Here is a 27,469-nt window from a genome sequence, read left to right on the forward strand (position 1 = left end):
AATTTGACCAAATTATCCCGGTCTCCACCAAATCACTTGCCTCAAATTACTTTGTATTTAGTCTCCAAATTTCAACCCCTTAATTGTCTAAACGGAGCATAATTTGAACCTAGTAATAGCCACTGAGAACCGTCGAAGGTGTTTATTTGCTTTTTGAGCAACCCAATACGGTTTTAGATGTGTTGACAAGCCGATGCTGGGTCACAACAATTAAATCCATTTGAATCACTGTCATTTGAAGGGGCTTTTCTTCCGGCTGCTGTAGCGTGGAATATTACATAGCTGGACTAAAATGGCATTATCCAGAGGTAATGGTGCTAGCATATGTGGAGTGGCCCAGTTGTTGATGACCTGAAACCTGACAAACAGACTACTTGTATTGTCAGTGGAAGTCAGGCCCCACTTGCAGAGGTCTTTCTGTCCTTCTACATGAGAAGAGACTAACCTTCCTAACCTCCATACACTGGCTCCAAGTTCATGCTCGCATCAGATGCAATGTCCTGGTATGTCAGTGAGGGCACGGATACAGCAGACGCTCATCCCAGTTCTTCTCTGATCCAGGTCCTCAATGATGGAAATATCCTCCCACTGCTGTTGAACCGCAGAGTTATCTTCCTTCATCTCCTGTCCTGAAACAATCTTGGTTTCCCCCACTTATAAATCATGAACTAATCATTAGTGTTCTCAATGCAATTAATTATGAGAGACTTGATAGAAATCCATACTTAACTGTTTTGCTTGTAATAACTAGGCTATGAACTGTTGTTCAGTCCCCCAATCATTGGCCAATTTGCTCTGATCAGCATCTACTAAAACACAATGTCTTGTCAGTTGTTTGTAAAGGCAGACGCAGCCATCAAGTCTTACATTTACTGACATTATCACATTTGGGGGGGGGAGTACAAGGCAATCAAATAGAAGACATGTTTAAAGTAGTTTATTCTATAATTTCAAATATCCTTAAAATGAATAGCACATATATACATGAACAGACATTATCCCCAACGACAGAACACATTTTAAATTAAGACCCCGACGCACTTGCAAAATGAGAACATCATATTTTGACCTGGCTGTGCAGAGGTCAAATTTTAAGCTGCTCGTATCCATAAACTATGCCTTAGGAAAAAAAAAGCACCAGAACTTTAGGAAAGGCATTTCAACTCCTTGATATGGGGCAATATTTCTGAATGTGGCATTGATTTTTGCCTTTCCCAACTGTACGTTAAGAAGCACATCAAGAAACATTGCATACATACACACAGAATCAATGCGAAATTCCCCAAACACACATTTGGCTGTTTGGGTGATTTAATTCTAGGGGATCACATACATCCAACTATTGAAACTGGGCATTTAATCCCCGTCATCATACCTTGTATTAATGTGGTCAGTGAGGACCAACCTGTGGTAACCTGGTCCCAGATCAGTTTGTGCTCTTTCCAACTCCATTACTGTCATTGTCAAGACAAAACATGTTTGACATGACGATGAATGACAAGTAGTTGGCATGAAAGCTCAAACAGACTGGCACTCAGGCTAAACCTGTGGATGATTATCATATTTGAGCACATTTGTTTCTAGAAGTATTTAATGATGTATCACCTCAAAAGAACAGCACATTGAATCTTGTTGACTGGTTGGACAAACCACTGGCTTTTCACATCAGTGTCAATAAGAGGCACTTCTGAAACAAACATGGTTAAATATGTCACTTTTATTTATTTATCTGTGATCGAGACATCTGGCATTGCTAGATCTCTAGTCGGGAGATATTCTCTGTCTGCTTTAGCTGAAACTCGCCGGGCCATAGCCATGGCTGGAACACCTTGGACATCCCAACGCCCCGGAGAAAAGGCGAGAAATGTGCTTGTCCTCATTCCTCTCCCATACATTTACTCACGGATCAATCAGGAGAGAGGAACCAAAGAGCTACAGGCTATAACACAAGTGTTTATTCAGAGTAACGCTGATAAACAGAACATAAACCTAAACATTAAGACAGGGACTTCCATTAATGTTTGTTTATTTTTCTTCCGTGGGCATGAGCGCAGCGCTCCAAACCTAAAAGAAGCAAATGTGATGTCTTTCAATGATGAGGTGCGGGACATTCAAAATCAGCACTGATGGGGCGATGTGGTGCTGATGAGGTATTCTAGGAAAAACAAACCAAAAACACATGGCTGCACGGGACCCGACGAGAATGATAAGCCAGTGAGGACTAAGGCATGACGGGAGAAGGACGAGGATGGTGGTGGTGGGAGGAGGGGTAGAAAACAAAACCAAGAAATAGCAGATTATATAAAAAAGAAAAAGAACAAAAAAAAGAATCGGAGGTACTGTATTAGCAGCAGTTTGTTTTCCTTTTATTTTTTCTTCTTCTTCTTCTTCCTCTTTTTTAAATACTGGAGTCCAGAGGTTGGCTCCAGGTTGGCATGGTTTTTAAGTCCAAAGGAGGTGTCGGGGTAGGGTCAGGGGGGGGGGTTACAGGACCTCGTCACTCTCGGCGGTGTGGAGCTGCGCGTCGTCTGCGTCGGTCATACTGCTCTCCTGCGACTCCTCCACCTCAGCTGCTGGGGACAAGGTGGAGGTCAGAGGTCAAAGCATGGTTCCTGACAGTCTGACACTTTTCAGCTTCTTTCTTGAAGTAACATGAATACACAGAAGCCTGACCATATTGGCATTCTCGCCCTAAAATCTGTACTTTAGTGTTAAGCCACTTGGCTACACCTTTCTGGAGTGTTTCACATATACTATTCAAATTCTGAAGTGTATTGACTCAAAATTAATTACTACTAGTACTCAATGTTTAATTGTAAGGCTGTCAAATACTTTGCATTCATAAATGATGCTGCAACTCATAACAAATGTACAGGTCATTGCCGTCATTAACAGGGAACTAAATGGTCATAGCCATGCATCAGTCGGTCATGGCAGTCACAGTGGTTGTACCTGAGTCATAGGGGTAGTCCTCAGTGACAGGCTCCTCGTCGTCAGGGAGGTACCTCTTGTCTATGGCCTCTTTGATCTGATTATTGGCTCCTTTGGGATCCAGGTCCATGGCCCAGGAGAAGTTCATCAACGCCAAGTGGGTCTGGCCCAGCTTCTTATACACCTGAAGGGAGCAATAGGGAGGAAAGCATATGATTAGAGCAGGACAACTAGGAAATATGTCACTTTACCCCTAACTACATGTACATATTACGTGAACTAACCTGTACCCCTGCACATTGACTCATTACCGGTACCCCTTGTATATAGCCTCGTTATTGTTATTTTATTGTGTTACTATTTCTCCTTTAGTTTATTTAGCAAATTTGTATTACTTTTTAAAAACTCTTCATTGTTGGTGAAGGGCTCGTAAGTAAGCGTTTCACGGTAAGGTCTACACTATACCTGTTGTATTCGGCGCATGTGACAAATAACATTTGATGTCATAAATCTCTCATAGCTATTTAGTGCATTGCACAAAGTCAGACTGTATGAGATTTGAGAGGTGAGTGTAAAGTGGTCTATTATTGAGTAGGAGTATCAAAGTGACAGTAAATTCTTCACTTATGTTCTGCTCCTTTCCTCTTAATCCCCACAAAGAAAATAAAGTTTACATTTGCTTACCTTTCCTATTAAAAAGTAAACAAGGGACTCTTTGGGCACTATTTGTTTAAGCTCTTCAAGCTCTTGTAGAGCTGCCTGAAAAGGGAACACAATTATACTTTTTTGATTAGACTTAACCAATAGAAAATAATGATAATATTAATACGGAAGAGGAATTCTGCTGAAAAGTAGGTTAGTCGGTGGTCGCTTATGAAATGCCATATGGACCTACCTTGTACTTTTCATTAGCAAAGAGGATGGAGGCCCTGTGGAATTTGCATAGAGGGTTCTTGGGGTCTATGTTGATTGCTCTATTCAGGGTTTCCAAAGCATGGTCAGACTTCTTCAGTGCATGCTGAACCTGTGTGGAAACAACAGGAAACATGGAGCGAGTTAGTTAGCGTGCCATAAAGGACATAGGAGAAATGTAACTCAAGTACCAAAATGTAAAATGCTACAGGCTATGAAAATAGTAACAATAATAATACATATAATTTAACACAAAGATGGTAAAAAAAAAAAATCAGCATGCAATGTCTTGAAGTGCCCTGACAGACTGAGTGAGCTGAAAGACTGAGTGTAGTGGCCACTCACCACTCCGATGTGGCAGAGGAGCACAGAGCTCTGAGGGTTGATGCTAAGTGCCTTCTTGAAGTGAATCTCTGCCAGGTTGAACTTCTCCTGCTTGTAGTAGATCATCCCCAAGCCATACCTGGAGATGGAGGGAGAGAGAGAACGAGAGAACGAGCGAAAAGTGAGATAACAAGCGTCTCCCATAATCATAAATTATTCAATAACATCAAAATATGACACATTTGTTTGAATTCCTTATTGAGACTTTTGCTTATTAATCTGCATTATAAGGTCATATAATAACATAAGGTCAAATAATAACATAATACAGGTAATACAGTGTTGTGTTCGAGACCACCTAAAGCGAGACCGATTCATGACCAAGGCCGGAGGGGGGGGGGGGGGGTGAGACCAAGTGAAGACAGAGACCAGGAGGGGGGCAAGGGGTCCGAGACTGAGTCAAGACCAGAAAAATGTGAGTCCAATTCAAGACCATGATTGTTCGAGTTCAAAATGTCCAGTATTTGTGTTCAAATTTCAGAACAATAGAGCCACTCTACAAATTATTACTAACCCAAACACAGTGGGGAACAATGGGCCTTCTACGCCTTCAGAGAAGGGCTAAGAATTGATAAAATAATGACTATAATAATAATGATAATTATATCATTATTTTCAATGATGTTCTGACTTAATCTTTTCAGTTTTTGTTGGTAAGGCAAGGGTTAACGCTGAAGAGAAAAAAAGATCCAATCAGGATATTTCTTTGCTGGTCTCTGGGGAGATACATCTAGCTAGCTAAGTCAGCCATTCGCCAGGCCATCAGAAGCTAGATAAAGGCATCTGCCATTCAACTGTAATAGGGGAAAACATTGGAGTGACAGTGGAATCAACCAATCACATTTGGACTTAATGAGTGGGACCGTTTTTACAAAAACATATGGAAACTGCTGCCTTCTTGAAGGCCAACAGGTCACTGCGCAATAGCGAGCAGTAGTTTTCCCACGGTCTAGCTAGCTAGCTTTTGTTGTCGGGTAGTTTGCAGCGGCTGCAGCAGGTGTTATCAAAGACAATGTTGTTAATTTGTTAGCTTCTCCCTATTTCAAGAATAACTTTCAACAAGAAGTTTCAAATGATCATCATCTGGTGAGTGGAACTGTGATTTATATTGCAGTGCGCTTGCTGTTGATAGCCATCTTTGAAAATAATGTGTGTGAAACAGTGTTCCATTTAAAGTGGAACTGACAGCGTTTTAGCAACATGAAATCGTATTTAAAAAAAAAACAGTTCATATACATCCCAGGAAGAATGACCACTTAGATATGGTCATTTTCATAAATGTAGGAATTACGTATACTAAGGCATTTGTGAAAATTCTATAGCAATATAGAGTGGGAAAGTGGCCTTGCGTTTGTACAATGACTAGTCAGTGCAGTAAATAAAGCCGGATAAAAACATCTGTCTTGTCCAGGACCGGAGTCTACACAGACCGGTGCGCTATAGCCAATCAGAGCTACAATAGACCTTTATACAAACAAGCCATTTGCCACACGGGCCTGCCATAATTAACTTTGAACTGGACTGTGTGTTTACAGGCATTTGCAATAGCGCGACTTTAGATCATTAGAACGCATTCGCCAAAAGCCACAAAATACACCTGAATGGATTTCTGCAAATATGTAAACGCCATGGTAGTCCTCTTACATTTGGGAACTTTACATTTCTATTTATCAAACAACCATGAAAAGGTAGGCTCTCTCTCCCTCAGTTATGCACATCAACAACTAATGCTAGCCAGAGCAAGAGGAGCTAAAATCTAACGAAGGAACATTAGATAAACACTCAAACTTTTTCAGCTAAACAATGGGGAATTGTAGCCTCCTCATCCTTCTGCAGCTTGCCTGCCCATGCATGCTTGTCCCAACCAAGCTAACTGGCTAAAGTTGGCTAGCTAGCTGCTTCCAGACACAAATGAGAGAACACCTCACTCTGACCCTTTTACTCACCGTAGCAGAGCTGGTTAGCTGTTTACATGTTATCTAGAGCGTTCTTGACTAACTATTACTTTTTTTGCCTACGTTTACTGACACCGGTCATATTCAGCAGGTGTTGCGTGTTCGTAAATTCATCAGTTGTCCTGCGCTCTGGCACAATCAGACGAGAGTGCTCTGAAATCAGAGTAGATAGCCAGAGTGAATTTGCGAACGCAAGAGATATGCTAACTGTATAACAGTCGTTTCAAGTTATTGCTAGCTAACCAAATGACACCTGCATCTCTAGCTGTGTATAGCCACCGAAAAATGATATGAGGGGGGAAAAGTCAGTCACTCACCCACTCCTCCAATGTCATGACATCCTGCTAACTACCTAGGTAGCGTTAGCTCCATGTTTCTAGCTTGCTACATAAATAGATGGCCTATTAGCCACGTTATGACTGACTTGTGATCATTGCCCTTGTTAGTTTGATTGTATTGACATTCCCAACTTTAGTTACATTCATCCGTTTTTATCCAGAATATTGAGTAATTGAAACTGAAACCATGCATCCTGAAACGGCCCGCCCAGTGAAGAAAAGGCACCCTGTGTGAAAAACAGGGTATAGGGTTTATACCTGCCTATACCCTCCACTACACCACTAGCCCTTTGTGTTTACAAAAAGTACTCTCCTACATGAGTGCGCTGGTATTATGGTTGCTGTCCTTTCAGAGTCACGAACCTGTCACACACGGAATGCCTATAAGTTCGCCTCTGCACAAACATGTCTATAATAGATATAAAGGCTGTTAAGATATTAATGTTTCAAGAAAGGAGTGTATATAAAAATCAGCAAAAAAAAGAAACGTCCTCTCACTGTCAACTGTGTTTATTTTCAGCATACTTAACATGTGTAAATATTTGTATGAACATAACAAGATTCAACAACTGAGACATAAACTGAACAAGTTCCACAGACATGTGACTAACAGAAATTGAATAATGTGTCCCTGAACAAAGGGGGGGGGGGGGTCACTATCTGGTGTGGCCACCAGCTGCATTAAGTACTGCAGTGCATCTCCTCCTCATGGACTGCACCAGATTTGCCAGTTGTTGCTGTGAGATGTTACCCCACTCTTCCACCAAGGCACCTGCAAGTTCCCGGACATTTCTGGGGGGAATGGCCCTAGCCCTCACCCTCCGATCCAACAGACGTGCTCAATGGGATTGAGATCCGGGCTCTTCGCTGGCCGTGGTAGAACACTGACATTCCTGTCTTGCAGGAAATCACGCACAGAACGAGCAGTATGGCTGGTGGCATTGTCATGCTGGAGGGTCATGTCAGGATGAGCCTGCAGGAAGGGCACCACATGAGGGAGGAGGATGTCTTCCCTGTAACGCACAGCGTTGAGATTGCCTGCAATGACAACAAGCTCAGTCCGATGATGCTGTGACACACCGCCCCAGACCATGACGGACCCTCCACCTCCAAATCGATCCCGCTCCAGAGTACAGGCCTCGGTGTAACGCTCATTCCTTCGACAATAAACGCAAATCCGACCATCACCCCTGGTGAGACAAAACTGCGACTCGTCAGTGAAGAGCACTTTTTCCAAGTCCTGTCTGGTCCAGCGACGGTGGGTTTGTGCCCATAGGCGACGTTGTTGCCGGTGATGTCTGGTCAGGACCTGCCTTACAACAGGCCTACAAGTCCTCAGTCCAGCCTCTCTCAGCCTATTGCAGACAGTCTGAGCACTGATGGAGGGATTGTGCGTTCCTGGTGTAACTCGGGCAGTTTTTGTTGCCATCCTGTACCTGTCCCGCAGGTGTGAGTTTTGGATGTACCGATCCTGTGCAGGTGTTGTTACACGTGGTCTGCCACTGGGAGGACGATCAGCTGTCCGTCCTGTAGCGCTGTCTTAAGCGTCTCAGAGTTTGGACATTGCAATTTATTGCCCTGGCCACATCTGCAGTCTTCATGCCTCCTTGCAGCATGCCTAAGGCACGTTCACGCAGATGAGCAGGGATCCTGGGCATCTTTCTTTTGGTGTTTTTTTGGAGTCAGTAGAAAGGCCTCTTTAGTGTCTTAAGTTTTCATAACTGTGACCTTAATTGCCTACCGACTGTAAGCTGTTAGTGTCTTAACGACCATTCCACAGATGCATGTTCATTAATTGTTAATGGTTAATTGAACAAGCATGGGAAACAGTGTTTAAACCCTTTACAACTGAAGTTGTAAGTTATTTGGATTTTTACAAATTATCTTTGAAAGACAGGGTCCTGCTAAGTTTATTTGGCCTGGTGAAGCGGTTTTATGCGCTGACTGAATGGAAGCTGATAATTATGAGTTTTTTTACTCCGCTGGTCTCGGGAAGAAATTACGAGTCCTCACTGTCCGAGACCGATTCAAGACCGAGTACAAATGTATCCGACACAGAGACAAGACACTCAATATGTGGTCTCAAGACCGAGACCGGACTGGAGTACTACAACACAGAGGTAATAAAATCAAATAGTATGGTAATATAATAACATAGCATTTCACATCTATTACGATTGTAATTCAGATTTTGTCACATCCACTATCACTCCAAGGTTGTGCACTAACTCACCAGGCATTGTAGTGGCGTGTGTTGACTCTGATGGCGTTACGGAAGCAAGCCAGAGCCTTCTCCAACTCCTCTGTGAGGACAAACTCGTGGCCTAGCAGCGTGTAGGCATAGGCAAATCCCGGGTTCACCTGGATGGCACGCTGGAAGAACTTAATGGCTATGTCATGCTCCCTCTGCAGACTGAAACAGTTGCCAGCCACACACCATGCCTAAGGGGACAAAAAGACAGAGTTGAGGAGGGAGGGAATAGAAGAGGAGAGAAAAGGGTGATGATAGAAATAGGAGCAGAAGAAACAAAAAGATGGATCTTTTAGATTAAGGCAACCATACTCCAAGACAGAATCACTTGTAAGCATTTCCCCCAAAAAGTCTCAAATGACTAGACGTGGTTACGGTACGTGCAACTGTTTGTCCCAGTCTGTGTTACCTCTGGTGAATTCTTGTCCATGTCGGTGAGGTCTTTGGACAGGGCCGACAGGGCCACGTCCTTCTGCAAGTGCCACAGGGTGGTGGAGTAAATCTCCATGCCCTCCACCCGGTAGCTCTCGATGCGCCGCACCTCCGAGAAGATCCTCTCCGCCTGCAAGGAGGGGACAGGAGACAAAGAGTGAGAAAAGTTTCTAATCGAGCCATTGAGAAGTAGCAAAAGCCACCATACACAGCCATCGTCCACTCTTTCCATCCATTTGACAGTCTTAACCCTGTGAAATTGTAGTAAGGACAGGAGTACATCTAGCTTCAGATGCCCACAATCCCTGTTTTAAGTGTGAAAGGTGAACCTAGCAAAAGGCCCTCCCTTACCTGCATGTATTCGGCCAGCTCAAAGTGGGCCCTGCCGATCTGTCCCAGGACCCACCCTGTGTTGTAGTGATGGGAGGGCAGCTGGCTCAGGATGCTGATGGCCTCTTTACAGTTGTAGGAGCAGAGGGCCAGGTACCCCCGGCCGATGTCTCGCATCAGCATCATCAGGCCATCTGGAACACAGAGGGAAAAGAGGGGTTGGAGATAAGGACTTGTGATGGCATCTTTATAAGGACATTGTTCCGTTTTGTTTGTGTTAGTCATAGCTAAAGTATGACAAGGTGGCTAATAAGACTATTATAACAGCAACTCAACAAAGAAAAAGTGTCAGAAACCTACTGCATTACTTTGACATAATTTGTTTTTAAAATGGCAGTGTATCCCTACAGCTCAGCTCAACATCTTGATATGGTCAGGTAAAGAAGACTCATTGAAAGTCAATGTGTGAGAGTTCATTCTAACAGTGTCCCAGTTCACCTGCAGCAGCCTTCTGCAGACTGAAGGCCTGGAACTGAGGAGAGCCCATACTGACTTTCCCCTCTGTCATGGACGAGTCCAGCTTGAGGATCTCAATGCTCTCGTTCAGGTTGGATTGGGTGATACCTCCCTTGCCCATTTTTGACTTGGTCTTCCGGTTGGGGATTTTGGTGGGGAACTTCATTTTCAGCTTCTTGCTGTTCTCCTGTTGAGGAATGCATGTTTGTTTGTGTTTAGCATCTCAAAGACCTCTGCTGACGTCAGAAACATGTCTACCCCCCCCCCCCCCCCCCTCGCTTTTGATATTTGGAACTGATTACTAGGAAAAATAACATATTTGCCAAGAATCTCAGCAGCACAGCCCACTGCCAGTCTGTTTTGTGCCAACCTCTATTCTATTAAGAAACAAAATAATACATATAAAATGCAATCTCTGCTCATAAATATCATCACACTACTTAAATGCTAGACTTGAGAGCAAATGTATGTTTTTGTTTTCCTGGTTAAGAAGATGCACCACAAATCCTACTGTCCATCTCAATACCAGTATTTGGTTATATGTTTAAAGAAGAAATCCACTCAAACGATCTTTTGGTATTTGTTTCATTAGTCCACTGTTGATACAGTCCCATAATGTTTTGTATATCAGCAGTCAAGTTTTCAAGATATTGGACTTTCAAGAAGCAAAGTGTCACTTGCCATATCATCATGACGATGCATTTTGAATAAAAAAATGTCAAATTCCCAAGGAGTCTCTGCTACAGTGGGGAGAACAAGTATTTGATACACTGCCGATTTTGCAGGTTTTCCTACTTACAAACCATGTAGAGGTCTGTAATTTAGGTACACTTCAACTGTGAGAGACGGAATCTAAAACAAAAATCCAGAAAATCACATTGTATGATTTTTAAGTAATTAATTAGCATTTTATTGCATGACATAAGTATTTGATACATCAAAAAAGCAGAACTTAATATTTGGTACAGAAACCTTTGTTTGCAAATACAGAGATCATACGTTTCCTGTAGGTCTTGACCAGGTTTGCACACACTGCAGCAGGGATTTTGGCCTTCTCCAGATCCTTCAGGTTTTGGGGCTGTCGCTGGGCAATACGGACTTTCAGCTCCCTCCAAAGATTTTCTATTGGGTTCAGGTCTGGAGACTGGCTAGGCCACTCCAGAACCTTGAGATGCTTCTTACGGAGCCACTCCTTTGTTGCCCTGGCTGTGTGTTTCGGGTCGTTGTCATGCTGGAAGACCCAGCCACGACCCATCTTCAATGCTCTTACTGAGGGAAGGAGGTTGTTGGCCAAGATCTCGCGATACATGGCCCCATCCATCCTCCCCTCAATACGGTGCAGTCGTCCTGTTCCCTTAGCAGAAAAGCATCCCCAAAGAATGATGTTTCCACCTCCATGCTTCACGGTTGGGATGGTGTTCTTGGGGTTGTACTCATCCTTCTTCTTCCTCCAAACACAGCGAGTGGAGTTTAGACCAAAAAGCTCTATTTTTGTCTCATCAGACCACATGACCTTCTCCCATTCCTCCTCTAGATCATCCAGATGGCAAACTTCAGACGGGCCTGGACATGCACTGGCTTGAGCAGGGGGACCTTGCGTGCGCTGCAGGATTTTAATCCATGACGGCGTAGTGTGTTACTAATGGTTTTCTTTGAGACTGTGGTCCCAGCTCTCTTCAGGTCATTGACCAGGTCCTGCCCTGTAGTTCTGGGCTGATCCCTCACCTTCCTCATGATCATTGATGCCCCACAAGGTGAGAACTTGCATGGAACCCCAGACCGAGGGTGATTGACCGTCATCTTGAACTTCTTCCATTTTCTAATAATTGCGCCAACAGTTGTTGCCTTCTCACCAAGCTGCTTGCCTATTGTCCTGTAGCCCATCCCAGCCTTCTGCAGGTCTACAATTTTATCCCTGATGTCCTTACACAGCTCTCTGGTCTTGGCCATTGTGGCGAGGTTGGAGTCTGTTTGATTGAGTGTGTGGACAGGTGTCTTTTATACAGGTAACGAGTTCAAACAGGTGCAGTTAATACAGGTAATGAGTGGAGAACAGGAGGGCTTCTTAAAGAAAAACTAACAGGTCTGTGAGAGACGGAATTCTTATTGGTTGGTAGGTGATCAAATACTTATGTCATGCAATAAAATGCAAATTAATTTCTTAATCATACAATGTGATTTTCTGGATTTTTGTTTTAGATTCCGTCTCTCACAGTGGAAGTGTACCTATGATAAAAATTACAGACCTCTACATGCTTTGTAAGTAGGAAAACCTGCAAAATCGGCAGTGTATCAAATACTTGTTCTCCCCACTGTATGTTACCTTGGCAGTAGAGCTGGCACTGGTGAAGAGTCTGGAGCTCCGCCTGGGCTGCACGTTGGGGGGAGCAGCGATGGTGGGGCTCAGCACTTGAGGCGTAGTACTACAGTAGGCACAGACAAACAGAGCAGAACAATGGTCATCAGGTCTTCATACTTAGACAACCATTAGCACAGAACACCAACACCATGAGTGACATTTTTACCATGCAAAAATGCTGCAATGTTTCAAGTTTAAAGCACAACACTTGACTCAAAACAAGTATGGATCCCGATTTCATATAACATTTACACAATTTCACCCTGCATGAATTCTCACTGAAAATAAAAAAGTAATGTGAGGACAGCTGTCTTTTTTGGCAACATCTCTGCATTTCCTTTGTGTAAACATGGGTCCATATGGGCCTGGTAATGAGCACATACCTGGTCTGTGGGGGGGCAGTGGTCTGAGTCTGGTTGAAAGGGACAGGGATGACCTCCCTGCTGTTACCACTCTGTGCAAACACCGACTTCGTCCCCGCCTGACTGATTCTCGCTACAGACTGTGGAAAAGTGGGAACAAGCTATTCAAAAATGTCCAACAAAACATCTTTGACCTTCTGCTTTGTTCAATCCGTCACTGAAATGAAAGGAATCTCCTCTGAAGTTGAATTGTTTTCTATTAAGCGTGCATAGATCGATTTTTACACACAGTATGTTGCTCTTCGATCAACACTCCAAATAGGAGAGCCACATAGCGTTTGGCGTGTTGGCTTCATTATAGCGTACCTTCTTTGGTGGGACTCCGGGAGGGGGCAGATCCATCCCCGAGCCACTGTGAGAGTAGTTCTGCAGATACAAGGGGTCCCCTGGGCTGGGCTCCAGGGGCAAGATTCCAAAACTGGGAATAAGAGGATTCAAACGGATTCTCAGTATAAAAATAATCATCATCTCATCATATACATTGTTGACTTATTCAGCTCTGTAAAATTTTGCCCATCATCCAGAAGTCCCCATTTACATCCAGTTACAGTACCACTCACTACCAGAGCAGCCTGTAACACAGGTAGAGAAGCCCACACAGAACAAAGCCGTCGTAGAGGACAAAATCTGGAAAGCAGTAATCAAGGCGTCCTCTGAAGCCAATTATCATTACAGTCTCCCTAATTACAGGCTAGTGGACAATGGAGCTGGAGGATGAATGAATGAGAGAGCAGTATGTACTGCAGCCAGGTGCACAATATCAAAATATAGCCTAGATAATGTTACTTGACTACAATTTTCAAAGCCATGGACAAATTACTAGCGGAGTGATCGCTGACAATAGAATAATGTTCTGAGCAGAATGCCAATTCATAAGCCTCCATAATGTAGGGTGTCCAATCAAAAACGCATATTTTGACCAATGGATAAAATAACATAAATTGGGCAGATAACCTTCTAAGGAAACCAATGCTCCAAATATCATGTCTCTATCATAATTCATTCAAAAGTTATTGGAGTTTTCACCCTTGTAGGATTGCCAAAATTAGGGTGACTAAATCAATGGCCAGAGAAGAAAAGTGGTCAAAATACAGGAAAATAGCATTGCGTCAGCTAGGCTGGATGCTGTGCGAGAATTAAGGCAAACTGGCAGGCTCACAGTTGAACTCATCGTCCTCTGTAGCTCAGCTGGTAGAGCACGGCGCTTGTAACGCCAAGGTAGTGGGTTCGATCCCCGGGACCACCCATACACAAAAATGTATGCACGCATGACTGTAAGTCGCTTTGGATAAAAGCGTCTGCTAAATGGCATATTAATTACTTTAATTAAAAATCTTTCTTCTCAAATCCAGAGGACATAAAACAATATAGAGGTAAGATAGATATAGATTGAGACATGATATGTAGTGCTTTCATATTTTAGTATATGCTTTTTATATTAATGCAAAATTCCTGTTCTTTTTAGAAGATTTCTCACAAAAACAAACGTATCTCTGTGAAATGTCAACAGAGCATTGAGCGTTTTTCTCTTCAAAGCCTTTTACATTTAATCCAGCTCGTCATGCTAATTTAGCTTTTTGCGACCCACGGAAAACAACTTTGAAGACACCCACAAAATGCTAAATCCTCAAAAGTTGTTACGAGAAACCTGCACCGCTATGTCAGAGCTTAATGCTTATTAACGGATGTATTAGGTTACGAAATGCAACTTTTTTGATATCATGTTGATGTGTTAGAGAAAGACCCCACTGAAAGATTCAGAACATGAATAAACATTTGTCTTGGTAAAATGTATTTTATAACATAAGGAATTGAAATTGCATCACCAAAGCGCGTTTTTACCCACTCTCGGCAGAGTGGGTGGACACCCTACATAATGACACTGTAAACGTAGTCGAACAGGGAAAAATGGGAGTGCCTCAACACATAGGGAATACACGCCACACTCAAAATACAGTGCCATACGACACTTCTAGGGCAGATTGACACAGGCACGCGTTATCTATCCACTTATGATAAAACAGCCCAACATGTAATAGAGCCTCTACTGAGAAAAAACATCTCATATGTGTGTGTAGGGAGTGAGACCACCAGTACCTGGGTGTGAGGGGGCTGAGTGCTCCCCCCAGTAGACTGCGCCCACTCTTGGGTTTGTTCTGCACTTGTTTGGATAGCAGGGAGCCGCCTGTCCCCAGAGGCCCTACGGTGTCCGGGGAGATGACGGATGAGTCGATGTAGGACATAGTGGAGTCTGTGTTCAGAGATGAGTACTTGGAGTTGGAAGACTCCAGGTTCAGTCTGTTTAATTCCTACAGGGGAGGAAAAGGGAACGAGACAGCGGTTGTCAGTTCTTCTGTGCACATTTGGATAGACAGATTATTAGGTCTTTGCTTGTGAAGTGCTATTTATCATAAAGTGTTCACTAGGGGTGTAACGGTTCACCAAACCCACGGTTCGGTACATATTGCGGTTTTGGGTCACGGTTCGGTTTCGGTACAGCGGGAAAATAAAATGCCAAACGTTACTGTAGATCATTTTAGTGTTGGCAAAAGATGTCAAACTAACCCGGGAATAGATCATGAGCCATATAATGTATGGCCCTATAAAATCTGTTTTATTTTTTGCCTGGTTCCATTTTGTTTTTCCATGTTTCAGATTTGTCCCGTTTTTCAGGTTCACGCTCAAATTGGAGGCCCTGGGGCCTCCCGAATGGCGCAGGCGTCTAAGGCACTGCATCGCAGTGCTAGAGGCGTCACTACAGACCGGGTTCGATCCCGGGCTGTATCACAACTGGCCGTGATCGGGAGTCCCATAGGGTGGCGCACAATTGGCCCAGCGTCGTCCAGGTTAGATGGGGGTTTGGTCGGGGGGGGGGGCTTTATTAGGCTCATCGCGTTCTAGCGACTCCTTGTGGCGGGCCGGGCGCCTGTAGGCTGACCTCGGTTGTCAGGTGAACGGTGTTTCCTCCGACACATTGTTGCGGCTGGCTTCCGGGTTAAGCGGGCGGGTGTTAAGCAGCGCAGTTTGGCGGGTCATGTTTCGGAGGAAGCATGACCCGACCTTCGCCTCCCGAGCCCGTTGGAGAGTTGCAGCGATGAGACAAGATCGAAATTGGGGAGAAAAAGGGGGTAAAACACAAAAATAAATAAATGGAGGTCCACAACAATGCTTAAACCACATCAGGAGACAATGAGGTCTGGGAAAAATCTAAGAAATTAAACATTTTGGGTGTAGATAAACTTTAATTTAGGTGTGCACCAGCAAGAGTTGCTTGGTTAGCGGTGATTCTGTAGCACACATGATTGCAGATTATGCTGAACAAATTACCACTGGATTGATGCAAATAATCATGATATCATTCTGCCAGGTATGCATAGACTACTTTGTAGTTAACATTTCATTGAGAAGGTTTTTGGGAAAGACTTTCCATCTACCAAGACTGTTGTCATTCGCATCATCACTAACGGTTACATAGTGGCAGACAAACGCACACACAGACAGGGGCATTCCCGCGCCGTTGCCTCCTCAGAAAGTTGAAGGAAAATACGAATGACTTATGTATTTTGTTCACGTCTTACCATCATCTTGGGCAAATTAATGTTCTAATAAATTCAATACTTTTAGTTGATTTCCTTCTAAGTTCAATACATTTTTGCTTCTACTGGGAAGCCAAAATGTTCCCAAACTGGATATTTAAACGATGGAGTATCCTCGAATTCTGATTTATCAACCCCACCACTCACCATCGTACAGAACTAGTTCCCGACTGCTCCTTACAAAATGATCATTTGAAATGCGCCAATTAAGATTAGAATTTGGATTACAACGTGCACATAGGCTCTAGTTGTTTTAAAGGAATAGCTTACTAGTGTTATTTTTATATATAATGTATTAATTTGGGTTCACAGTGCAGACAGAACCGATGTCCCCAGTAAGAATACCGTTACACCCCTAGTGTTCACAGATCACATTCTTCCACTGTCCCAACCCCTGACCAAACACATTTTTACATTTTAGTCATTTAGCAGACGCTCTTATCCAGAGCGACTTACAGTTAGTGAGTGCATACATTTTCATACTTATAAATAAACACCAGGTCAAACACTCTTTCATCTTGGTACCAAGACAATGCAATGCAAGCCATCATTGTAAAGAGAGCCAAACCTGGCCGTAGAAAAATATGAATGACAGGAATACTGGGTTTAAAATGGACAGGGGGAGTTGAAGGGACGTACTAAGGTGTCCTGGGGCGTCTCCATGAGCACCGTGTCCACCTGGCGGTGGGGCATGTTGTGGCTTGGCGTGTGGGCGGGGCTGATGGGGAGCAGGGGAGGGGCTCCACTCCCGCCGCTGAAGCACTGCAGGGACGTCAGTCTGAAGATCTGCTCCGGGTCCGGACGATCGCCTGACAAAGATACAGGTTAATACAATCAGTTTAAGAACAGGGAGAGGGAATTGAGAGTGGATTTGAACCTGAGCACTGGTCAGGGAATTAGATTTGGTTCTGCCATCATGCATTGGATTAGGACCAGTGTGAAGTTTCTCCTTTTTGTCTTACTATGACAAGTGAATCAAACTCTATTGTTCATGCAAATACATATTCTACTCTATCATCTTAACATGCATTATATAACTAACTACCCTACCCACACACCCTAGCTGATTGATTGACTCACCGATCTGACAGAGGGACTCAAAGGGAGACCACAGGAAAGGATTCATGCTCAGGCTCTTCTGATAACATTCCGAACCTTTGGCCAGACGATCCGTTTTGCTGCACAGACAGACGAAAGAAGAAAATGATATTCTCGATATTGAGTGATGCGTGTGGGTGACAGCCGCGTACGTGCAATCACACAACAAAACACATTGCACCCCGGTCACGTTAATCTAATTTAGAACATTCCAGCTAATATCTTTGCCAGGATTAGCTTGCTCCTATACCTCAAATCTCATTTATAAAGAGGAAGCAACCACTCACTGGGCATTTATGGTTGTATTACGGTCACATGTTAGATACCAGACCAATTACCTTTGCTTAACCGCTACATTGGTTTTCCTGACATCACACAGTAATAATGCAACAGCAATGTGAAATATATCAGCATACCACGTTGTTGTTTGGAGTCTGATTTCTGAGATGGTTACACCTTTGAAATTGGGACAACAGCATTTTGATTGTGGTTCATGCACGTCTAAACTGTGACATGATGTTCATGACTAAGTGATCATTAAATGCTCGGACATTCTAGCCCACTGGCTGAGCTTACATCATGTTCTAAATACGGTATCTCTGTAGAAAGGGACACATCCTGCTGCAGCCGCTTGCTGCATTCAAATTGTCCATTTTAATTGACAAAGGTAACATTCAAATATCATTCACAGACATGCCTCCTCTCCAATTCTCAATTTCTGCTCCCTTTATTTCATTAGCAACACCATGGGAAGCTGAATTAACAAGGTTTCCTTCAGGATACAATAAACGTGTCCATCTCGACAAACAAACATCAAGGCACTGCTACGCCCAACCCTCTTCACTAAGGTACAATGTCTATCACTCAAACCACGTACAATAATCAATTAGCAATGATATACTCCAGTTGCATAGTAAAACATTAGGTATTGCTATGTGATAGCTAGCACACAAGCAATCAGCTCTCAATTGAAAACGTTCCCCGAACATGCTTTAGATTGGTCAACAATTAAGTAATGAACACGGTTATCCTACCAATAGATTTGCCCCAACAGGGACAATGTGAAACAGGCAGAGTCTCCAAACTCTGTGACAATGTCCTCCTGGCTCTTCTGTTTGTTCAGGACCCCCCCTGTCAGGATCTGCTCTCCCTCTGCAAGCCTGGGAAGAGAAGAGGACCGGACCACTGATGTGAGCATACGGGGGTCAAAGAGGAGGGGAGCTATCCAGGCCTCTTGTCCTCGGACTGGCCCTCTTTAATCCTTGTTTGAGGAAATATTGTATTCAATTCTTGCGTGACAGAAGAGTACGACCCTAAATCCACTTGGCTGCAGTACGCAGCATGGCCAAGAACATAATATGGTGGCACTCTGGATTCAAAGCATGCACAAAGTCATAACTATGAGGACTAAAACATCAGAAACAAAATAACATCCTTACTTGCTCAGTTCCACACAGCACTTGGCAAGGAGGTATTTGCATTGTGGCGTTGTGCAGCTGTGTCCCTTGAGAAGGCGGTATGCCTTGTAGGCCTTTCCCGAACGATAGTAGCATGTGGCTAACAGAAAGAGGGCCTCCTCCGAATGCACTGTGAGGAGGATAAGAGATGCATCCAAATAATGAATTTGCACTTAAATGAACATACAGTTGAAGTCGGAAGTTTACATACACCTTAGCCAAATACATTTAAACTCAGTTTTTCAAAATTCCTGACACTTAATCCTAGTACAAATTCCCTGTCTTAGGGCAGTTAGGATCACCACTATTTTAAGAAAGTGAAATGTCAGAATAATAGTACAGAGAATGATTCATTTCAGCTGTTATTTCTTTCATCACATTCCCAGTGGGTCAGAAGTTTACATATACTCAATTAGTATTTGGTAGCATTGCCTTTAAATTGTTTAACTTGGGTCAAATGTTTCGGGTAGCCTTCCACAAGCTTCCCACAATAAGTTGGGTGAATTTTGGCCCATTCCTCCTGACAGCTGGTGTAACTGAGTCAGGTTTGTAGGCCTCCTTGCTGGCACACGCTTTTTCAGTTCTGCCCACACATTTTCTATAGGATTGAGGTCAGGACTTTGTGATGGCCACTCCAATACCTTGACTTTGTTGTCCTTAAGCCATTTTGCCACAACTTTGGAAGTATGCTTGGGGTCATTGTCCATTTGGAAGACCCATTTGCGACCAAGCTTTAACTTCCTGACTGATATCTTGAGATGTTGCTTCAATATATCCACATCATTTTCCTTCCTCATGATGCTATCTATTTTGTGAAGTGCACCAGTCCCTCCTGCAGCAAAGCACCCCCACAGCATGATGCTGCCACCCCCGTGCTTCACGGTTGGGATGGTGTCCTTTAGCTTGCAAGCCACCCTCTTTTTCATCCAAACATAATGATGGTCATTATTGCCAAACAGTTCTATTTTTGTTTCATCAGACCAGAGGACATTTCTCCAAAAAGTACAATCTTTGTCCCCATGTGCAGTTGCAAACCATAGTCTGGACTTTTAATGGCGGTTTTGGAGCAGTGGCTTCTTCCTTGCTGAGCGGCCTTTCAGGATATGTCGATATAGGACTCGTTTTACTGTGGATATAGATACTTTTGTACCTGTTTCCTCCAGCATCTTCACAAGGTCCTTTGCTGTTGTTCTGGGATTGATTTGCACTTTTCGCACCAAAGTACGTTCATCTCTAGGAGACAGAACGCATCTCCTTCCTGAGCGGTATGATGGCTGCGTGGTCCCATGGTGTTTATACTTGCGTACTATTGTTTGTACAGATGAACGTGGTACCTTCAGGCGTTTGGAAATTGCTCCCAAGGATGAACCAGACTTGTGGAGGTCTACAATTGTGTTTCTGAGGTCTTGGCTGATTTCTTTTGATTTTCCCCATGATGTCAAGCAAAGAGGCCTTGAAATACATCCACAGGTACACCTCCAATTGACTCAAATGATGTCAATTAGCCTATCAGAAGCTTCTAAAGCCATGACATAATTTTCTGGAATTTCCCAAGCTGTTTAAAGGCACAGTCAACTTTGTGTATGTAAACTTCTGACCCACTGGAATTGTGATACAGTGAATTAAGTTAAATAATCTGTCTGTAAACAATTGTTGGAAAAATTACTTGTGTCATGCACAAAGTAGATGTCCTAACCGACTTGTCAAAACTATAGTTTGTTAACAAGAAATTTGTGGAGTGGTTGAAAAACAAGTTTTAATGACTGCAACCTAAGTGTATGTAAACTTCCGACTTCAACTGTACATACAGATACATACCCTGACACACACACAATCTCATTCCCAGACGACTAGGAGTTATAAATATAAATGTTATTCATTTGGCTCCGACATTTTCAGACGTACACTGACAGCATTAGATTCCTTTTGGCATGTGACCAAGGTTCATACTTGATGTGTTATTTTGATCGACTCACATCTACGCTATAGCCTAATAGTCCACTGCAGTGTTTTGCGTTCCACATTAAAGCAACAGCAGCCTACAGGCTATTCTATAAGAAATGACAATGTCTTCTAAAACTTGTTTTGCATGTGTCAGGACCCACATGCCACCATCATGTCAAAACCTTTCAGGAGTATTTGTGTGGATTAAAGCAGTCAGGTGGAACTGTACAGTTGTCAGCACAGTAAGCTGAAGGAGGAAGAGCTCAGCTTTGCTGCAGCATGGACAAGATCTTCTCAAAACAAGAGCGATAGATTTCATTACCTTCAGCATAGAGTCTCTCGGCCAGGAACACGGCATCTCGGTAGGCATAGTGGTTTAGTGCATGCCAAACAGCAGCCTAGACACAGGGAGACAAACAAACGCATACATGATGTCATGTCTCCCATTTCCCCTATCTGCATCCCTATTGTCACAGCCTACAGCGATTGTCTGATCTGGTTGTCGCTCTGACAGCAAGCTTTACAACTCACTAATAATCATCAATGGCCTAGTCAGTCAATAAACACATGCGTTGATAACACATTATTTGAATACAAAGTTTGCAGCTTATTATAGCTGACTACTCCATTTTATGGCTGGCTGCTAGCTAGATGTCTATGAAATGTTGACACAACAACCAACCATTAGCCAACTACATTCGACGGGCAGGCAATGCCATCTTCTTCAGTGAAAAAAAATTACAATAAAAATGGTCTAGGGCTTAGTCGAATTCCAGTGTTTCGTGGCAAGTGTCAAACGTGCTCCTGAGTGGCGCAGTGGTCTAAGGCACTGCATCGCAGTGCTAACTGTGCCACTAGAGATCCTGGTTCGAATCCAGGCTCTGTCGCAGCCGGCCGCGACCGGGAGACTCATGGGCGGCGCACAATTGGCCCAGCGTCGTCCAGGGTAGGGGAGGGAATGGCCGGCAGGGATGTAGCTCAGTTGATAGAGCATGGCGTTTGCAACGCCAGGGTTGTGGGTTCGATTCCCACGGGGGGCCAGTACAAAAAAATATGTATTCACTAACTGTAAGTCGCTCTGGATAAGAGCGTCTGCTAAATGACTAAAATGTAAAATGTAAAATGTAAACACTTAGCTAACGTTATTTCATCGTTCGATATCAATACCAACATCTGTGGCCATAGGATAACTTAGCAATGTAACGTCTAGCTAAGTACCTTAACTCAAATTGAGGTACTTGGCTATGTTAGTTGAGGTAACGTTACTTGGCTATGCAACGTCAGATCTGATGATTTTCATGGTTACGGTAGCTGGCAAGTGGCTAGCTGCATCAAATGTTCAACAAACGCAATGACAATGCAGACAGTAGTTATCCATGTAGCTAGCTAGTACTGAGTAGTTAGCTAGCCAGTGGTTTTCAATATTTTCAATTCAGCTGTCAAAATCCCCATTTACAACCTGAAGTAACTTACCTCGGACGATATGCTAGTTAGCTAACTTAGCTGCTAACGACTTTAGCGTTAGCTAATGTTATGCTGCAGAGAAATGACATCGAAATAATGTCAACCATCAGCAATCTGATCAGCTGTAATGTTTAGCTAACTAACTTACCTAAATTAGTTAATTTAGATAAGGTTATCTGAAATAACACTCAATTTACTGCCATAGTCTAGTAATTAGCAAATTATGTTAGTCAAACCATCTAATCTAGTTTGCTAACATTAACAAGATAATTCAAAACAAACGTTGAGGCTCCATAACTAGCTAGTTAACGTAGCTAGCTAGCTAAATATGGCTAGTAACTGAGCAACTAGCTACCTGGCACCTACCGCTATCTAATTTCGGATACCTGGCTGGTAGCTGACAGTGGCAGTTCTAAAAGAATACTCCTGTGTGGTATATATTGAATAACAGGCACTAGTTTACCGATTTTGACAACGAAGCAATGCTAACGTTAACTGGCTAGGCCAAGCCATTTGTTTTCAGGCCTCGGTGTAGCAGTAGTGGATGTTTCTGGTAGGGAGGGAACAGGGCAGGCCACAATACATTCCGCTTGTCCTGCATGTAACATTTCTCTTCTTGGTATAACAAACGACTTCGTTACCTGAACAGGTTCCTGCAGCACCGTCATTCCGTTGTCAGGCTCCTTCTCTCGTCCACTGTTTTTTGTTTCCCTCTTTCTTCAGTTGCTTTCTTAGTTCAGTATCCAGGCCAGAAGTATATCTGAAGATTTGAACACAACGACCGTTACCGACCATGCCGAAAGCTCCCGAAAATATCCGAAACCGATGCGAACATATCAGTTTACGAATAGAATCGAAGACTAGCGGAAATAACGGAAACAGTCTTTTAGCTGAAATATAAACTCGTGTATCAACCATAGATATAAATAGAACTCTTCTTTATATATGTGCCATTGCAACCTGGTCTCAGAGCATTTCGTATTATTCTGTAAGTAAATCAGAGACACTACAGTTAGTATTATATGTTACGTTTCGTATGGTTAAATGTATGGTATGTATTAATTTGTGGATGTCCATCATCCATTTCATATGATATGTTACGAAATGCAATTCTTACAATATGTCACGCATTTGCAAAATGTATGATAAAGGGTTAGGCTTAGCTAACATGCTAAGTAGTTAAAAAGTAGTAAGTAGTTGCAAAGTTGCTAAAACACTAAAGTTGTACATGATGAGAATCGAACACGCAACCATTGGGTTGCTAGACGTTCACGTTACCAACCACTTTCCTCAAATTTTAGCCTTAACAGGGCTTGACATTAACTTTTTTATCCACTTTTTTTTATTGTTTTTTTATTGTTTTTTTATTTTATTTTATTTTTGTAAGTAGGACAGATTTTTGACTTGTCTGAAAGCTCAAGTCACAAAAAAGGTCTGTGCCATGGGCCAAAAAAGGTGACTTTTTTGGCCCACTTCACAAAATAACCTTCATTATTGTCACTGGTATTGACAGTGGAAGGATGCCGGTCTCTGATCCTATATATTATATGGTAGCTTAGTGGGTAAGAGCGTTGTGCCAGTAACCGAAAGGTCGCTGGTTCTAATCCCCGAGCCGACTAGGTGAAAAATTTGTCGATGTGCCCTTAAGCAAGGCGCTTAACCCTAATTGCTGATGTAAGTCGCTCTGGATAAGAGCGTCTGCTAAATGACTAAAATGTAAATGTAAATGTATATCTCCTGCCGTTGTGGCCTTGAGCAAGGCACTTAACCCCCACAAAGTAAAATACTGCACTGATAGGCTACTGTATAAAACACGTGGTCCGTCAACCCCTCTCCATCTGGAGAGCTACTTGGTGTGCAGGATTTTTATCCAACCCTGCTCAAACACACCAGAATCAGCTTATCAAGGTCCTTTTTCTTTTCTTTTGTACAATGTGGTGTGTTTCAGCAGGGCTGGAGCAAAAGCCTGCACACCCAGTAGCTCTTGTGGACTCTCCAGGAGGAGGGTTGGCCACCTTGCAACATTACAATTACAGCCAAATACTTTTTATCTTTATAAAATATGAACCAGGGATCAAATTGCTAAGGTGGGCGAGGTAGCTAACTAAGATGTTTATCTATTTGTAAAGATAAAATTATTCAGTGTTCAGGGGAGATCTTGGCAGCATAGGAGTTACATGTCAATTAGGCTTTTCTAAGAAAGTTATTTTACTTTGTCAGAATTGAATAGAGGAGAATCCTAGCCAATTTTGAACGCTTGAAAGTTGGTTTTACAAACGGAGTATGCAGCATTGGTTTCATCAACTGTGTGTTGGCCATTTGCGGTTATATACGAGTGCCAGTGGAAAGTTATTTTAGCACATCGGACATGACAATTACATTAATGCATGCTAATAGCTAAATAGTTAACTAGCGAGATCACTAGCCAAACTATACAATATGTTTTGAATTGGCTATTTAGTCTGTTGTATATCATTATTTTACCTGCTGCGAAAATGTCTCTCTCTCTTTCTCCTCTGGCAACGGCCCACTGGCACACACGCAGGTGATGCACGCACCAGGAATTTTCCAAGATTGTAATTCCTTACCAAAAATTAGCTATAACTGGTCAAAAAACTCACTAGAAATTATTATCAACAAATGTGCAAACGCGGCTAGCTTTGATCTAAAAAACGCATCTCGCGACTGCATGATTGAAAGAGCGCTCGTGCCTGTCAATGCAGGCCTACAATAACTATACTCAGATTGAAAGGACAGTGAGCAAAACATCGCATTCGGAGGACACTTTGATCCAATTTTGATCTAATTATGATCGGAGTAGCCTAATTGTTTGACATTGGGATTTTTGCGTGATTCTTTTTACTTGTCCATTCAGAAAACTTAAATCTATAATCTGCTTGTCCAACATGTTTTTTTACTTGCCCCGGAGAAGCGGACAAGCATTAATGTCAAGCACTGCTTAAGTAACCTGCTATGTAACCATACCAAATGTAACATAACATACTAATTTGCTTGTCCCGGATTTATGTTTACGTCTAGTCTATGAGACCAGGCTGGCCATTATAGTGTCTGTGACAGCATGGGCAGTGCCATTGATGCTATAACCCATAGGAATCCTCAATCAGTTGACTACTTTGAATTTTTTTTAATTGTGTAATCATGGTGGAAGCCCTCAATGGCACTGCCCATGCTAAAACTGCCTTTTGGCCACTAGAGGCCTTTATCATACTCTATGGTATCAACGTTTCATATAGTCTGGCACAGTGGACATGTCATAATACCCATAAAACCTAGCGGTAAAAGCCAGTAATGGTTCCAATCGTTTTTTCCCCATTCATTTTTGCATCTGGGATTTTAGAACTACTTCATATAAGGTCTGTGTTTCATGTAGGCTTATCCTGGCGTGATGTTTTGATAGCCATGTAATTCTCTCTTGGACAAGGTGAGTTTTATCAATATATTTGCCTCAATTTACTCTCCCAAAATTTGAAATGCTAATTAGCAACAGAGAAGACCTCAGCAGGACTACAATATTCCTGCAGGAAGCTCCTGCACATCATCTCTAGCCCACATTGTCAGCTACCGTTCACCAGCGCGATCAGAGACCCGTGTCCAATCCATGAACTTCTTCCATCCCGTTTCTCAGTCTTAGCTAGCCACTGACTACACTTTAGTTATCTAGTTAACAGAGCAGTAGATTAAAAAAAACGTGGTTTTACTTAGCCTAGATAATTGTTTGTGCAGTATGTCGACTTTGGTCTCTAGTTCAGACCTCATGGCATTTTTCAAGGATGAGTATAAGAGCATTAAAAGGGAAGTCTGGCCATGTGGAGCAGTGCAGCTATAGTGAGGAGCAATTTACCGGTTTGGTCAGGGCCAGCATGAGGGATAAAGTTTATCCTGTGTTGGTGAGTGTAGCTATTAAGTTATGTTTGAGCATCTTAGCAATACAATGTGTTCTATACTGCTGTCAACATTCTACAAGGAAAGAGCCACTTCATCAATTATATAATCATTAACTAGATTACCCCAAATACCAGACTTAGATGAGCGATAACTAGGTTCTAGAATGTAATCATTGAGGAGAATGAATCTAAAAATCTATTGACATTCAGAATTGACTTTGTTTAGACATCCAGCCTGTATTGTAGTTTCATGACCAGAGACAAATCTTCAAAGGCACAAGGGTACTTTTTTCACCACTGCCAGAATTGGGGCATGGCACCCCTATTTAAAAAAACCATAATCCAATATGGCCACCGTAGCTCATTTATTGAGAACATGAGTAATTTACTCTTAATATGACCTTAAACTGGAGATGGTAGTTCTAACATAGGCTTTTACATTACGATACAATTTATGTAAGTTCACCTTGATGTGAAACTGTTATGCAGTGGATTAAAGTGTCACATTTGGTAGAGATGATCTTTGGGATGTATTAATTGATATTTGAAAGGGTGCACTTCTACGAGAAGCTTGGAATGGACAAGAGTTTGGCTTTGTCACGCTTCCATGCATTCACAGGTTGTGATACAACCTCACAGTTTCATGGAAAGGGGAAAAAGACAGCTTGGAGTGCATGGAAGTCATTTCCAGTGGTGACTAATGCCTTTGTTTCCATGGCAGCTGAACCATTTCAACCCCTTGATCTGGATTCGTCCACTTTCACATCGCTTGAGAGATACACCTGTGTTCTCTATGACAAGGCAACAGCCTAGATTGTGTCAATGATCTGAGGAAGGATCTCTTCTCCAAGAGGTAATTTTCAATGGAGAACAACCCCACAACACAGGCTGCACTGCTGCAACATTCAAACCAAGCAGTGTACCAAACAAGCATTTGGTCAACAAGTCTGAAAACCATCCACCAGAAAGTTTTTGATGGGTTAAAATAGTTGATTCCTGGACACCTTTGTGGAAACTCTTACCAGAGACTGACAGAGCTTGCAGAGAACTCCTGAGGTGTGGCTGTAAAAGTGACCCCTTCTGTTTCCAGAAGTGTCGATCCGAGGATGCTGGATTATCATGTACTGCATTATGCCATTGTGGCACATGTGAACCAGGACCCTAAGTCCTTTTCT

The 27,469-nt window shown here is 42.8% G+C and overlaps 1 protein-coding gene across 1 annotated transcript; it reads right to left on the reverse strand.

Annotated features, from left to right (window-relative positions):
* Positions 1-927: 927 nt before the first annotated feature.
* On the reverse strand, positions 928-23,198 carry LOC311103298 (cell division cycle protein 27 homolog). The gene is made up of 19 exons (XM_084144833.1): positions 23,031-23,198; positions 21,248-21,323; positions 18,964-19,111; positions 18,559-18,684; positions 17,507-17,604; positions 17,066-17,235; positions 14,928-15,139; positions 13,137-13,248; positions 12,792-12,910; positions 12,373-12,472; positions 10,032-10,236; positions 9,555-9,727; positions 9,181-9,333; positions 8,754-8,962; positions 4,189-4,306; positions 3,827-3,955; positions 3,616-3,690; positions 2,953-3,115; positions 928-2,570 (listed from the first exon to the last, which is right to left on the reverse strand). The coding sequence occupies exons 1-19, from the start codon at positions 23,055-23,057 to the stop codon at positions 2,485-2,487; spliced, it is 2,499 nt and encodes an 832-aa protein (XP_084000959.1). The 5' UTR covers positions 23,058-23,198; the 3' UTR covers positions 928-2,484.
* Between the last annotated feature and the right edge of the window lie 4,271 nt (positions 23,199-27,469).

Source organism: Coregonus lavaretus, assembly GCF_964263955.1.
Source record: "Coregonus lavaretus genome assembly, chromosome: 28".
NCBI classification, from domain to species: domain Eukaryota; kingdom Metazoa; phylum Chordata; class Actinopteri; order Salmoniformes; family Salmonidae; genus Coregonus; species Coregonus lavaretus.

Coding starts and splice junctions, on each gene's coding strand:
- LOC311103298 (XM_084144833.1), bottom strand. CDS start 23,057: ATGACGGTGCTGCAGGAACCTGTTCAG. Junction 15,140..17,065: donor AGACGCCCCAGGACACCTTA/GTACGTCCCTTC, acceptor CCTCCCCTGTAG/GAATTAAACAGACTGAACCT. Junction 4,307..8,753: donor ACACGCCACTACAATGCCTG/GTGAGTTAGTGC, acceptor CTCCATCTCCAG/GTATGGCTTGGGGATGATCT.